Source organism: Anopheles arabiensis, chromosome 2, assembly GCF_016920715.1.
Source record: "Anopheles arabiensis isolate DONGOLA chromosome 2, AaraD3, whole genome shotgun sequence".
NCBI classification, from domain to species: domain Eukaryota; kingdom Metazoa; phylum Arthropoda; class Insecta; order Diptera; family Culicidae; genus Anopheles; species Anopheles arabiensis.
Genome location: NC_053517.1, coordinates 72193127 through 72207447, shown reverse-complemented (window position 1 = coordinate 72207447; position 14321 = coordinate 72193127). Strand labels below are relative to the sequence as shown.

Sequence of the window (14321 nt, the reverse complement as noted above, 5' to 3'; positions counted from 1 at the left end):
TTTATTCAATGTTGAAAAATTGTATCAGCATTCAAAACTTGTCGTTTTTTGGTTCCTTTTCAAAAAGCAAATCCCAAGCGATATATTTAAAATACAAAAATGAAAAAAAAACTGACAACAGTTCAAGAAAACGTAAAACGATCAAAAACAATAAAAATTGAAGAGAAAAAAAACTGACAGTTAAAGTTCAAGAAAATGTAAAACGATCAAAAACCATAAAAGATAGATTTGTTCAAATGAAATTGACTAAAAAAAACTAAAATTGAGACTTTAATGTTTAAAATTTAAAACGATCAAAAACGTTTCAATTCGATAAAAAATAATAACTTTTTTTCTTAACAAAGATCAGTACAAAAACCAACTGCTTCGAAATTTTAATAATATAATAAACAAAAATAATAAACATACCATTAAATCATGAGAACTAAATGCATCAAACATAAAAAAAAACACAACGGGTTCGGTTGCTGGTGCTCTGGTACATATTTGGTACTGGTGCCGATCGCTCGTTTCCACTGGTGGTGTAGTATTTCGTGTTTTGTCTCTCTTCTCTCGAAGTTTTTAATCGAACGAACGCTGCAGCAATCCCCCTTCCATCTCACATCGATTTGGCGTCAAGAAAATACATTTTTTTTCTTAGTATATGTAATCTATTTCCGCAGCCCGTAATATCTCGTTTGCTCGTCGATCGGTGTTCGTTTCCGGTGCTCCTCCCTGCTCCAACTGCTTCCAACAGATCGTCACAAAATGCTTAGTGTCGATGGTGTAAAGTTCCGCAATTGTTTGTGGTGGGGGGGATGGGGGATGGGTAGAGAGTGGTGTAGGCACGAACAACACGCAGGCATGCACCGTGAATGCTGTCCCGCGTTTGTGTGTAGTATGTGTTGGGCGGTAGGTTTTATAACGTATTCGGATCAGCACCGTTTAGTACTTTTATCAGCGGCTTAAACTTCTCGATCTCATCCGTTAGCTGTAACGCGTCTATACAGCCTTTGAAGTAATCTGTCGTAAAACACTGCTTCCTGTAAGAAGAGGGTGATAAAGATGGCAGGATGCCCATTCGGGGAGCGGTTTAGTTTTGCTATCCATTTTCTTTGCTTGTTTTTGGTTATAAAACTCATTATCTTGCTTTAGGCTAGTATTTGCTGCGATGCTGTTAGTAGGATGGTTAAAATCTTGAATAAATATATACATCGTTAGAATGTTATTTTGGTCGGGACACTAGTATTATGCCTGAAACATTTTATTAATTAGTTAATTAGTTTTAGTTTGTTGTTGTTGGTCACTAAAACATGAAACGTTGCACGAGCGGTGAAGCTATTTGTTTCCCAGTCCCAGCTCACCATTCTATTCAGTATCACAGCAATTGATGTGCAGTAAAAAGCGGTATCCATTTTCTGCATTCATTAAAATCAATCAATCCACTTAAGCGACTTTACACGCAATGAACATGCGTCGATAAATCACAGAACATTAAGCACACGTTCAGCAAAGCAATACAGGGTTTTCTGTGGGTTCTCATAGTTGTGGGACACTGCCTTGACTCTTTCATATTGGTAGTGAACGTCATATGTTGGAAATTGGACTTTATGGTACCCCGTTTGAACAGGCTCCTTGGAAATTCCTATTGGATTTCCAAAAAGAGTGCTATAGTATCCAATTCTTGTGATTAAGTTCATTTCCAGTTAGAAAGAGTGTCCTACAGCAATGATAACTCCTGGAAAAGTCTGTAATGTGGTTTGGTTGTATCTGCAAAAGTTTGTATAAATTTTAAGTTGATATGTATAAACTCAATTCCTTTTAGAAGTATTTATGTTTCTTTTGATACCGTAAGCTACAGCATAAGAAGAAAATAATATAAAAATTGCCACCAACCAACTGCATTCATTAACATCTTCAGTAACCTAAGTCCGTCGATCTGCCCCGCTTGGGTTTTGTGTGTGATCTTTTCGCAGCAGAGCAAAACACCAACCCCGCCCGACAGCTGCCGTAAGCGGTCGGTGGACGACCAGTAGGCAACCGCCCGTCGGTGAACGAGCGTCGCCAAGATGTCTGCCAACATCCCGGGCTGGCTGTCGTGCGCTGCACAGTTCCGCAATAGGAGCAATCGGAGTCACACCGAGCATCACAGCTTACGAGTCGTATTGCGTACGAGGTCAACGGTACATGAGAGTTTCATGCGATCACATGCATACACACGCACACTCACACAGACGTACGGAGTTATGTGCAGCAAGAAGAAACCGTTGCCCCTGCCACCCATTCCACCTAACCAGTTGCCCTTTTTAACCAGACCAAGGGGCGCTAAAGCGGATCGGGCAAAAGACAACCCCTGCTGAACTAAACGTGCGAGGAATGGCTCAGGGGAGGGGGGGGGAGGGGAGTGCACGTACTGCTGACAAGAGTACCGTACAAGAGCATAAATTAGAAACGCGGGCGTCTCTGTTCACGGCTGTTTCTAGAAGCTGTGGCAAATGATAGACCCAGCGGCAACCTCTTGGACGTCTTGCTGCCCGTTTGCTGTGTTTTGTAAAAGTTTTTGCGCTCTCCGGCCGAAGCTAAACATTGATAGGGATCAGCTAGAGATGATGAAATGGCCACGCTATATTTAGTGCTCATCCCGCTACGGAAGCTATTATCGCCACGGGGAGATAAGACAAGCTAAACTACTCATGATTGTAATCGATCGTGGCATGGCGATCATACGCCCAGCGTCTGCCACTACCCACCCCAGCCCAAGAACGCTATACTCGAACTGATTGCGATCTCGCGTGTCCATTTGTGTGTGTGTGCGCACTAAACTAGTTGCGGTATGAATAAACACTTGCGAACAAATCGAACAACGCCAATTAGTATTCAGCAATTAGCTTTAGAGGGTTAGAAATTAGCATGCGCAAATCAGTGGGCAACAGCAAATGGGCATTTATGGGAAGGAAAATTTATTTCTGCTTCTTTGTCACAGTGTCTGACATTCGTGTTTGGGTTTTTGTTATCGCGCATGTTGAATTTATTAATTTATTCTCCATTTGAGTATTTCATGGAATATTATCGCTACTATGTGCATTGTGGATGAATTAGTGTTGTAAACAGACACACATGAGTTATGGATTGGAGGCTAAATAGTTGTTTTCTCTCTCTATTTATCTCTCTCTTTCTCTCTCTCTCTCTCTCTTTGCATTCTCTTCAAGCTGCTCTAGGGTTAGTGAAGTGAACTTTGAAGCCATCAGGGGACAACTTACTTGCAGAAGGACAGAATCTGGGGCTCCCGGAACAGCGAGTAGCAGTCTTCGCATATTCGATCCAACCGGTAGAAGATCTGTTTGTTGAACTGTCCTTTACATTCTATGTCAAAAAAAGAGCTGCGCTTCACGATGCTGTGGTGAGGTAAGGCGACAGTTGACAGTGGTACCAGTGCGATAATCAATGCCAACGAAATTGCTAGATTGCGGGAACACATCTGTAAGGAGAGAGAGTGAGAGATTGGAAAGGAACCGAATTAATCATGTATTCAACCATCCGTGGCATCGACAACAGTAACTGGATATCCCCAAAAAAGGTAAGAAATATAATGAAATTGAATTTTTATCATCATCACGTTTCCTAGTACCGTTAATGAATTCGACAAAGTGTCAAAGTGAGATTTAACATTGTATGTATTCACTCTTTTTTATTTGTATGCCATTTAACAATCTTCTCAAGGTGGATGTATTTGCGTAGCAGTTGATAAATGCGTCATTCGGGGCTTTCCCAAATGTTTTGCTGACGGATGCAAACGCACAGAACCTTCAAGTCTGCAGCCAGTTGTACGGCAGCCACCACTTTCGCAGTCAACTTACGCAAATATCTCCACCGATGAGTGTGTTGGGACGGATGGGAATGGCACAAACAAAAAAGACGCGCACACTTCTAGTGATAATTGTCACTTTAGAAATAGAACCACATCGCAATAAAACGCTTCCAAAATGTCCTCTTTTTGTTGGTACACCGCACCATGCGTCTCCACCGTACGCGCGCGGTCCGATGTTTACCGAAAGGCTAATTTAATCTTACAGAAAAACCACTCTATCATTTAAATGACACCATGGGACACCGTTGCCAAGCAAAAAAGGCACCAAGAAAAGCGTACAACAACCCTTCACGCCAACTCCAAGCGCACGTATTTGCACGCTCATAAATAACAGGCGGCGGCGCGCGCGCGGAAGAAGCGGAAACACCAAATTTTCAAACGATGCCGACACCACAACCACCCATTGCATGCACTCGCAAGGCAGGCAGACGAGGCAACCCCTGCTCCTGGAGGGCAGATCGCATCACACCGATCCGATCCTACCGAGTGGGGCCACGCCGTTGATTAAAGCAAGAAGAAGTTGATGTGACAGAAAATGCAAATTAACAGAACCACGCTTACCGCGCGGTGGTGGGCTGTGGGCGCGGGAGGCAAAAAGAAAACATAACGCTCCTTCCTTTACTTGTTTTCCCGCCACATAAAAAGAAACAGGGAGCGAATGCATTGGATTGAAAGACGCAACGCTTCCCACGGTGAACGGTGGAACTATAGCCTCTTCCCGTTCCAGTTTCCGCAAATGCAAAACAACCCCCTCGCTGTTTTTTGTGTGTGTCCATTTGTTAACTTCTGCGCGCAAGCGAAATGTTGTAAATCCCAGTGCTTATGCGCTTATTAAACATGTCCCCCCCTAAAAACCCGGTTTGGGAGCAGGTTTTTTCCGGGTGGCCATATCATTTTATTTTAATTCGTAACTCCCCTCCATCCCAGCGAATGGCCCCATCCCTCCAGCACGCACGGCCTCAGGCAACCGGTTCGGCCCATTAAATCCACTTCCTTCCACCTGTTCGGTGCGGTGCGCGGCCCGAATGACTTTATGGAGCCACCCGGTGATTCGTGGAAGGATGTTATAAAATCGAATTTAAATGCCACTAACAGCACACCCAACCCGACGATCCGAGTCAAGCGGACCGGCGAATGAAACGGACATAGCGAAGCGAACCGTCCAACCAACCAGCCAACCAAAAAAAAGCTCCTTTAACACTTATAATAAAGACAAATAAATAAAAACCGAAAGTCGCACATAAAGATTTCACGCCGATTGCCGCCAATCGCCGCATATCTGGTGAAGATCACCTCTCCCAACGCTCCTTTCGGGCCTTTCCTGCAACCTGAAACTTTACTGCTCCATTAATTCTCACCCTCCACCTCCCCTGTTTAACTGGAGATCCCGGCCTGGACAGCCGCGCGCGATAGTCGTTATTTATTTATTTATTTATCTCTTTGTCGGGAGTGTGTGTGTGTGTGTCTGTACTGTTTTTTTTCTTCTATTTTGCACCGGTATCTGCTGCATGATCACATGGCACATGGTCTGTTCTGTATCGGTCGTTTTGTTTTGTTCGTCGAATTCTAAATCAACCAAAATCCTACCTCGACCTGACCCGGGCGTGTGCGAGTTGTTCCTTTCCCATAAGTGTTTGTTCCTTTTCTTGTGTTTTTTTTTCTGTTTTCTTTGCATCGCATCTTGTCTGCTAACCGTAAACAATTATTCGACATCTTTATCATCCCGGTCGGTGAAATATGCCGCACAGGTGCTACGGACAGTCTGCACCACTGCCGATGTGTAAACATTTCTGTACTGTGCCGGTACTGTCTCCCGGCCAGATAGAGGCAGAGAGAAATTGCTTACGAGCTACGATCATTAACTAGCGCGACCGCAGCCGCACACGTGCGCGCTTGGTTTTTGGGCAGTTAGTCGGGCCAAACATTCGGTTTGGGGGTGCGACGATCATCGCCCATTAATCATCGCTAGTAGTCGTGCGACAGCACCGTCATCTCATTCATAAAACAACTCTACCGATATGCCCATGCTGCGGCGGTAGACCAAACAGCCGTTAACTGCAGGGGGTTTCGATAAGACTGACATGAAGATGACGTTTTGCATTTGATCATTGAAAAATGTGTTGGTTTTGTGAAGAATGTACTTTACCGGATCGTTGTCGCTATAGTGCTTTTTATGTTTTATTGTGCATAACCCATTGAACATTTCCGTATCCATCAGATATTTGCATCGATGTTACTAGACTATACAGTCTTTTCTAGTGTTAAGCGCGGTTCTCGACCTACGCAGATTTGAGGATGCGCGATTTTTTTTTAATTTCAGGCCATTTCTCTCTTTAAGCCAACGAGCTGAAATTTCAGCCTGTCAGTGGAACGGTATTCATCATCCGGGTTGTATCCTCGCGACAGTTACGGTTACCCATATTGGATTGTTATCCTTGTTCTGTTTGAAATGAGCTATATTACTTCTATAAAACTTAAAAAGCATGTCCAATCAATTTTTAACCTTTCTTGGCACAATATTTATCCTTCAGCAAAAAAAAAAATCAATCGCTAACCTGATCGCGCCCGAGACAAATCGACGTTTGTTAATTTTTTAGGTCGAAATGGGGCCCTTCACGATTCTAGTCAGTTTTTTGTTTGGAGTTTGACAGTTGTAGGCTGACATTCATGTAAACACTCCATACAAACCAATTTCCAGTCTAGATTATTCTAGCCTCAAAGCTAGAATTAGATTCGAATACCTGTACGAAAAATGGCAAAAAAGGAGGTGTTTACATTTATCCCAAGGTGCATTAAAGAGATCTGGTGATGGTCTGGATCTCTGGTGGAATGCAGAATCAAAGTGTATGTAGTCCAGGTGGTCTTATCGCATGTTTGTTTTATAACCAAATTTGAATATCACTTTTTGACAGGATAGGTGAAATTTTTTGTTCAAACAAGCTTTCTGGAGACTTGACGAATACACAAAACACTCTTAAAACCTTCATTCAGAAACAGAAGCGATAAAAATCAGCCTTCTAAATTCATACACCGTGGGATAAGCCCACCTGTATGTTATACCCACTTAGATAGCTGCTCAAAAACTGCTATACAATGCAAACAGCTGACAGGCGGAAATTTCAGTCTACCAACTTAAAACGGAAAGTACCCCTTTGTCAGTTTTTACAGCATTTTTTCCAATTTGATTCATTACCGATTAATGCAAAATATTCCACTTTTTATTAAATGTTTAAAATCGGGAAATACTAGAAAATGTGCTACTGGAAATACTAGAAACTCATGCATGTCTTACAACACTAAATTAAGTGTCTAAAACCACTTTTCATCAAAGCTATATTCCCCGTTTGAACCGTACCCGAAAGCCCCTGCTTAAGTAAAATCACAACCCCAAAACAAAAACCTACGCAACCGACACGATCGCGTGTACGCCGCGTGTGCCGCAAGAAAAAAGCCGTTTGATGTTGGGCGACAATAAATAAACCGATCAGCCATTAATCACTCGACCCACGGCACCGTTTATTAATCTTGGTCGCTAATGTCGCACGCAAGCCGCGAGCACACGACGGGCCCGTTTCGCTAGAAGCACATGCGTTCGCGAGCATCACTGCGTGTTGCGTCTTACAGCGTGTGTGCCCGCGGTCTCGACACTTCCGGGGGCGTCCACCATAACCCGGGAGACCGCGCGCCCTTGACAGATAAACGGTAGTTTTGGTTTGTTGTTTTTTTTTCTCCGTTTTTTGGATAGGTTAGTGAACTACATGGCGGACGTGCAAATTTTGAGCTGCAACGCAAATTCGCTCCTACCGCTGGCCACAGAATAATAATCCCCATGATCGGTGACTTGAGTCACTCACGTGACTGAGTTATAGAGGTTATTTTGGTGTATTTTTTTGTGTAGTTGCTGTTGTTGGTTGGAGGTGGCAACCAAATGGCAATAAGGAAGTGATTTTGGATCGTTCATCATACAGCAAGTTTGAAGGTTACCCGGATGCAACCTAGCACTAGATACTCATCTCCAGTCTAAGTTGTTTTAAACTCTCATATATTCTACCAAACCGTCGAGCTTGTTTCACTTCAAAAATTGTAACGCTCGCCCAAGAAGCGACGCGTAGAAAACAGCCAACTCTAAAGATTCTCTAATCAGATTCTTTCCCCTGAGCAACATGTGGCAATTTTGTAAAATCGTTACGTATTCGGATACCTTCAGCTAGCAAACGGTGGGAATTGACGTCAATGACGAGTTGGGCGCGATACGGTCATGCCGGACGAGGCTGCGATGCCTTGAATATACGCCTAATGCCACGATCGCATGATCTCCCGTGTGGAATCGCGTGCCTGTCCAGCATTCATTAACACCAGTAAGTCAGCTCGAGGACTGCCCAACCGTGACTGCGCCAACCGTGTGTTGGGAAAATGGCGGCCAGCAGATCGATAGCAGATACCTAGCTTGAAGATGTTTAATTGCGCACCTTTGGCCGGAAAACTGAGCGCACCGCGTCATATCGTAAAACGGTCAAAATCGCGAAAATCTCCTCATCATTTCCAGCAGACCAGGTACGGAGGTTGGCAATTATATTGCCCACCGGTCGGAAAGAAAGGGTTAGATCGGCTGAAGCTCCGGCTCCGGTGCAGGTCGAGCATTCCACGAACCGTGTCATGGCCCTTGATCCTTCGGACTGGTTTTTACTATAAATAAACAGCTACTTGCGGGCAAAATACGCAATGATTACCAATTGGCTGCTGGTGATCAGATACTTTCCACCACGAGTTGGGGGCACTCAGCCCAAGAACCGACGATCGGGGCGGTAGCAGCAGCAGCAGCGTTTGCAACTGCTGCCGTACCTGGGCAGCTGTGGTGCAAGGTGTTGTCGGTGTGGAATCGGTGCAATTGCAACCTTCAATGGAAGTTCGCTGGCACCTTCTCCTTGCCCCCCTGAGCGCACGGTGTGTGTGTGTGTGAGTGTGTGGGGGACGACGACGAGCGCTTTCTCACAGAAAGGAAACGGCGAATACCGGTTCTCTAGCGAAACCGTACTAACAAAACACAAATCACGCGCAACAATCGCACACACCGCCACGGCACTGGAGCGCGGGAGCGTTTGCAGCAAAGAACGATTACGGCCAAGCGCAAAACTGCGCCACCTTGGCGGTGGTGCCATTGTGTGGCCACTGGCCACAGGATCGCTACACTTGACTGCTAGATCGTGCCCAGGCACGCACACACACACACACACATATATGGTCCATTATTAGCCCGCTCAACTTTTGCCCTGACACGGCGCACGTTGTGGACGACGCTGATTTCAAGGCCGATCGCGGAACCATGGTCAAATGGGCTGTCGTCGTATCGAGATCGAACATCTCACTTTCATGCAGAACGCAGATCGGATGAATTGGCAAAATCGACGCTAAGCTACGTCAAATGCGCTGCACACCGTCCTACGAGTTTTAGCGTCTATCTACAATTGCACTGCACAGTACTTTTTTGTTGAGAAAGTAGAGTAAGGAGGTCTTGTTCAACGGCCCACTGCCAATTGCTTTTTTGTTCCAAGCATTCCCACACCTAATTCCGCGCACGTACTCGCGAACTTCTCGGCAACCCTACGCGAGAGGGTGATCATCTGGGAGGTATTACCATGATGACCATTCATCACTCTCCGGTCAGCCAACGTGTCTTCGTGTACTTTTCTTCCTGCCTACTGTTCCATTAGCGAGTCTATTTTATATCTCAACCAGTTCAACCGTTTAAAGACAATCGCGACGCCTTAAACGTTATCTTTGCTTTCCAACGATTGTTCACCCGGAGGGAGCGAGCAAAAGAGTTGGTCTTAAACAAAGAACCAGGATGATGGATAGGCAGCACGAGATACAAATATCGCTACCGAGTTCTTGGAACTATTGATCATTAAAATATAGGAAATAAATAATCGATATTAAATGCAGCTATTACAATTTTACATCTCGCACATGTTCGTCTTACGTGCCGGGAAAGCGAATAATGTCTTCCTGGCCTCGCTGCGGGGATTGACATAGTTAAACGAAAGGAAGCAACGCGACATGTGAGGGCTTTTTTTGCTGCCTGCTATTCTTTCGCATGTAATTGGAAACCAATTATATCGCTATAAAAACGCACCGCCGCCGCACCGCAATGACAGGGAGGGGAGGGAGAAACAGCAGGAACACTTCGGTCGGTCCGATACGACCCGGCTAGAGGGCAAGCAAGCGACAGCGTGTGGTCGGGCATGTATGATGGGCAGGGTGGTTTTGGGTTATTTTTAGCCCCCAACCGCGACCTAAGCACTCCAGTGTAGTGGAAACGGAACGAGAAGTTAGACGGAGACGGGGTGAATAGTACAAGCGATCCACTGCATCTTCCGTTAGTCACACCACGGCCGATACACAGTGCAATTTAACACCTTCCCTTGTCGCAGTTTCTCACCGCTCCCTCTCTATTTCCTATTTAACGCGGCACTTTTGTCCCACTGCTTGGACGGTGACCAACCGGGACCAAGTCCGCCGGCAACCAGGCGGCAGCAGTAGCGCTGTCGGCGATCGGTTCTGAATCGCGACAAATTGACTACTTCGGCTTTAACTATATTGATTGATTTGTTTCCCACCATCGAGCGCGCGCGCGCACTCCCCGATCGAGCCGGGACGTTTTTTTAAGACGCGGCAGCAAGAACTTTGAACATCAGCGCCAATTGAGTTGATTAGAATGTGTTCATCGGGATAAGAGAATGCAACATGGCAATGTGTCGTCCCGTGCTGCCTAAGCACCAGCAAACCGGTCATCGGGTCCAGATTGTGATTTATGGCCACACATTCTTGAGAGCACATGGGCCACGGGCTCCAGGCAGGCTTTCCGCGACGTGCCCCGCTTGTAGAGGTCACAGCCCGCAAAGGGCATCTCGCCTGCGACTCGGGAGGCAAACTGTTTTGACCGATTTAAAGTTCCGCCGCGCTTCGATTAGTCCGACTATCATGCGCCGCAGAATGATGTCATCGGTGTGTAGACTCGTTTCTTGGAGCGACGAGCACCCCGCACCAGCTAGTCACTCCGTTCCCCACGAACAAGGATTTCGAGTGGTTCAAACGGTTGTGACCCGAGCAAAGCGAGCGAGTGTCCTTTCAAGTTGACGCTCCGTCACGCTCCGTCCCGCTTCTTGGAGCACTCAATTGCAGATCAATGAAGATCTCCGACCGAGCACAGCTCTCCACGCTCTGTCATTGACATATTGGCGACAAATCGGGACGTCCGAGAGGTGTAGACACCCTGTCAATAGTCGGCGCGCATGTCAACACGGTACGCTGTACACGCTCCCCATCCCTCCACTGCTCCTCCATAAGCCTATCAATCATCGGCACACGTTGGACACTCTCATATCGCCAAGTGTCATCTCGTGCTGCTGCTGTGCATGCTACAGAAACCCAAAGTGCCCAACAGAGCAAATGCTAGACAACTCTGTAATCACGCCAAAGCCACGACGGTGATGCGCGCTACTATTAATAGCCCTCATTTGTTTACACGACCATCATTGACGGGCGGAAAGCCATAAATAGATGAACTACAATGGCACTGCAAGACCGACCGCGAGGTGTGTCCGTCGGTCGGCGGGTGTACGCGCGTCTATTTCCGATCCCCCTTTGCAGACGGACAGGTGAGAACCGCTCCGTCCGCTTCTAGCGCTTTTCGCTCGATGGAGAGGAAGCGATCGTTGGTAATTATAGACGCGACGAATGGTGTGATCGACAACTACCTGAACACTGCAGTCACGATCCAATCCACTGGTTGGGGACGATCCATTGATAGGAGGGAACAAATTCTAACCATTCTTTACGGAGAGCAATCCATCATTATGGAGCGTCCACGGCAAGGACGACACACACGCTTACGTCAAACACGCTTTGCAAAAAAGAGAACGTCACCACTTTGATCGATCGCGATTTTCTTGCGTAGTAAAAGCTGTGTGTGTGTCCGTATGTACGTGGATCATATTCCCCGGTAAGACCCGTGTGGTATCATCATCAAACCACATTGCTTACCACGTGATATTGGATGCCGTGGTTCAGTGGTGTTCCGCTCCGCTCTCGGGCAAAGCAAGCGCCCCTTTTGTCGGGCTGCCCTCAAGCTGACCAGATCTGCCTGTGGCTGTGTGTGTGTAGACATAGTGGATTTGCAAAATATTTGTTTCTTTTCAATGCTACACTAACAAATTGATCACACTGTGAGCTGAGTGAAGCGGGTACATCTAATCACGAGCTCGCGAAACCGATTTCATGATTCATTATCTGCCGCGGCAACCGGATCAACTTGGAGAGATGAGTGTTTGTTTGTTTGTTCGGCTGCATACTTAAGAATTTTGTTTATTCAACAACCTATCGGCCGCTCTGGGCTGCTTACTGGTACACACACACGATTAAATACTTCGGCATTAAGTCGGTCTGTGATTTGAAATCATTCCGAGCGGAAAACGGGGCACGAAATCTGAGGATTGAATGGAATTTCTCTCCCTGCTTCCGTACACTGCGTCGTATTTCGTGCGTCGTTTTGGGAAAGCTCTCTGACCGCTTCTGGGCACGGATGATCCAACTCAGAACTTGTAAGTTAGAAAAAATAATGCTTCGAATCAAATACTACGTAATAACTAAGACCCCACAATAAGAGAACGTGTCCTCCCTTCCCCGCCCTGTCATGTTTGGTGGGTGCCGAGTTTATAACGACCTGACCCATTAGGATGTAACGACTCGGCCGAGTTTGATTAACCGTTGCGCTTAATCGTTATGAGCTGTTTTGATCGTTACGATCGCTGGGCCGTTTAAAATCATAAGTAAAACAATTAGCATTTAAACGGAATACCAGTCCGCGGAAACAGTTTTGTCGGGGCCGTGCTGCCAAATGATTTGCATATTGGAAGGCACGTTCCGATGACAAGCTGTATCGCTGGAAACGCGCGATGCTTGGAATGTAAAGCTTCTAATTAGAATTAATGCGTCGCTGGCAGCGTTGCTTTCTAGAACAAGGTTTCTAAGTTACGAAGCTGTTTGGGTGTACTATTTGAGGAATTGTATTCAACTTGCTCTTGACGTATTTTATTAGGTTCAAAATGCATCAATTCCAACCGCTCGAAGTTGAATTGCTCCAACAAACGTGTTATCCAATCAAACGCTCAAAAAGCTACCGCCAGTAATATCTCACGACGTTCCTTAAAAACTGCCGCCACTTTGCGCTGCTTGCACTGCGAAATTAAACTGTCAGCAAAACCCCCGATCGGCGGGAATACATCTCAATACGGGGTGGAATAGTGAAACCGGTTGCGCATGGCGAATTGCCATAGCTTATATATCGCGCCACTGCCGCGTCACATATGTGAATCTCGATCGCGACAGACAGTATGGTACCAGAGCGGCACAGAGAGCCACGACCGTCCACGAACAATCCAGCATATACATATGCGCGTGTGTGTGTATGTATGTGTATGTGTGTGCATACCACCTGGCTTGTACAAACTATGTCATGGGGCTTGGTGACTGCAATGATCCGCAACTCGATCCACCAAGTTGCAGAAATGTTCGAACTCGCGCTAGTCGAACATGCGGCGATTGTAAGGATCCGAACGAACCAGCGCGAGACAAGCATACAGCAAGCATCAAACACACACACGGGGGGCACTGATTCGCTGTTTCGTTTCCACCAGCGGTTTCTTGTGTGTACATAAATCCAAATAAATATGTAAATATAAAAGCAAATCTGATTTGCATTTACCACACGTCCGTCGGCGGCGTTCCACCACTTTTGCCACGGAGATACAAATTTCCACGCCACTCTTCTACTTTTTTTTCTTCTGCTTCTTCTTCTTCGGCTGATGTGTACAGTGTACAAAACCTGCAGCCCGTTTGGCTTTTGATCAAACCGAATCGCGGCTCGATCTGGGGTTCGACCCGTGCGCTGGCCGAGTACCGAGGCCCGCGGAAAGCAACGGAGAGCAACGCGACGATCGACCATTCCGGCACCGCAATGTCTCCCCGGTGCGGCCACAATAGAAGCCGAACGAATTTACATTTTATTTCAATGTGTGCCTGTCAGCGACAAGTTGACAGTACCCGCCCGGGCCCCGGGGCTCGATCGGCACTGCATTCGGCGCTCTAACTCTGTGGTGGGCGATGAAAGTCTCGCGGAGGGGCACAGTTGTCACCTGATGATAAAACTACACGCTTTTGGCGAAAAAAAAAACGTCATCATCATCATCATCATGATCGTTGTTTGCTGGTGGTGCGTGTTTGCACGCTGCATACTAATCGGCCACTATTGCACACTATTATCGTCCGACGAATCGCAGGGGGTCGTGCCATGCATGACAGATCCTGCACGATATAATGCTTGCCAAAACACCTGTTGTCGAGAGACGAGCGAGAGTTCAATCTCGCTGTTCAATCTAGCGGTAGTTTCCCACTGCAAATGTGAGACAGCTGGCGA

The 14321-nt window shown here is 46.4% G+C and overlaps 1 protein-coding gene and 1 long non-coding RNA gene across 9 annotated transcripts in view; one reads left to right on the top strand and one right to left on the bottom strand.

The window, feature by feature from the left end:
* Positions 1 to 4824, top strand: part of LOC120894789 — a 43304-nt gene extending 38480 nt beyond the window's left edge. The window contains exons 2-3 of the long non-coding RNA XR_005738235.1: positions 3189 to 3556; positions 4775 to 4824. This is a non-coding gene — a long non-coding RNA (uncharacterized LOC120894789). The remainder of the gene's footprint in view (positions 1 to 3188; positions 3557 to 4774) is intronic.
* Positions 1 to 14321, bottom strand: part of LOC120894788 (ion transport peptide) — a 38531-nt gene that overhangs the window by 3498 nt on the left and 20712 nt on the right. For 7 of the 8 annotated variants that reach the window (XR_005738228.1, XR_005738229.1, XR_005738232.1 and 4 more), the window contains 2 exons: positions 3240 to 3457; positions 409 to 1022 (listed from right to left, as the gene is read on the bottom strand). Coding sequence is in view for 1 of the 8 variants with exons in the window: in XM_040297611.1 (XP_040153545.1) it covers positions 3240 to 3457 (218 nt within the window). In the remaining 7 variants the exon portion in view is untranslated. The remainder of the gene's footprint in view (positions 1 to 408; positions 1023 to 3239; positions 3458 to 14321) is intronic. The other variant, XM_040297611.1, reaches the window with a different exon arrangement.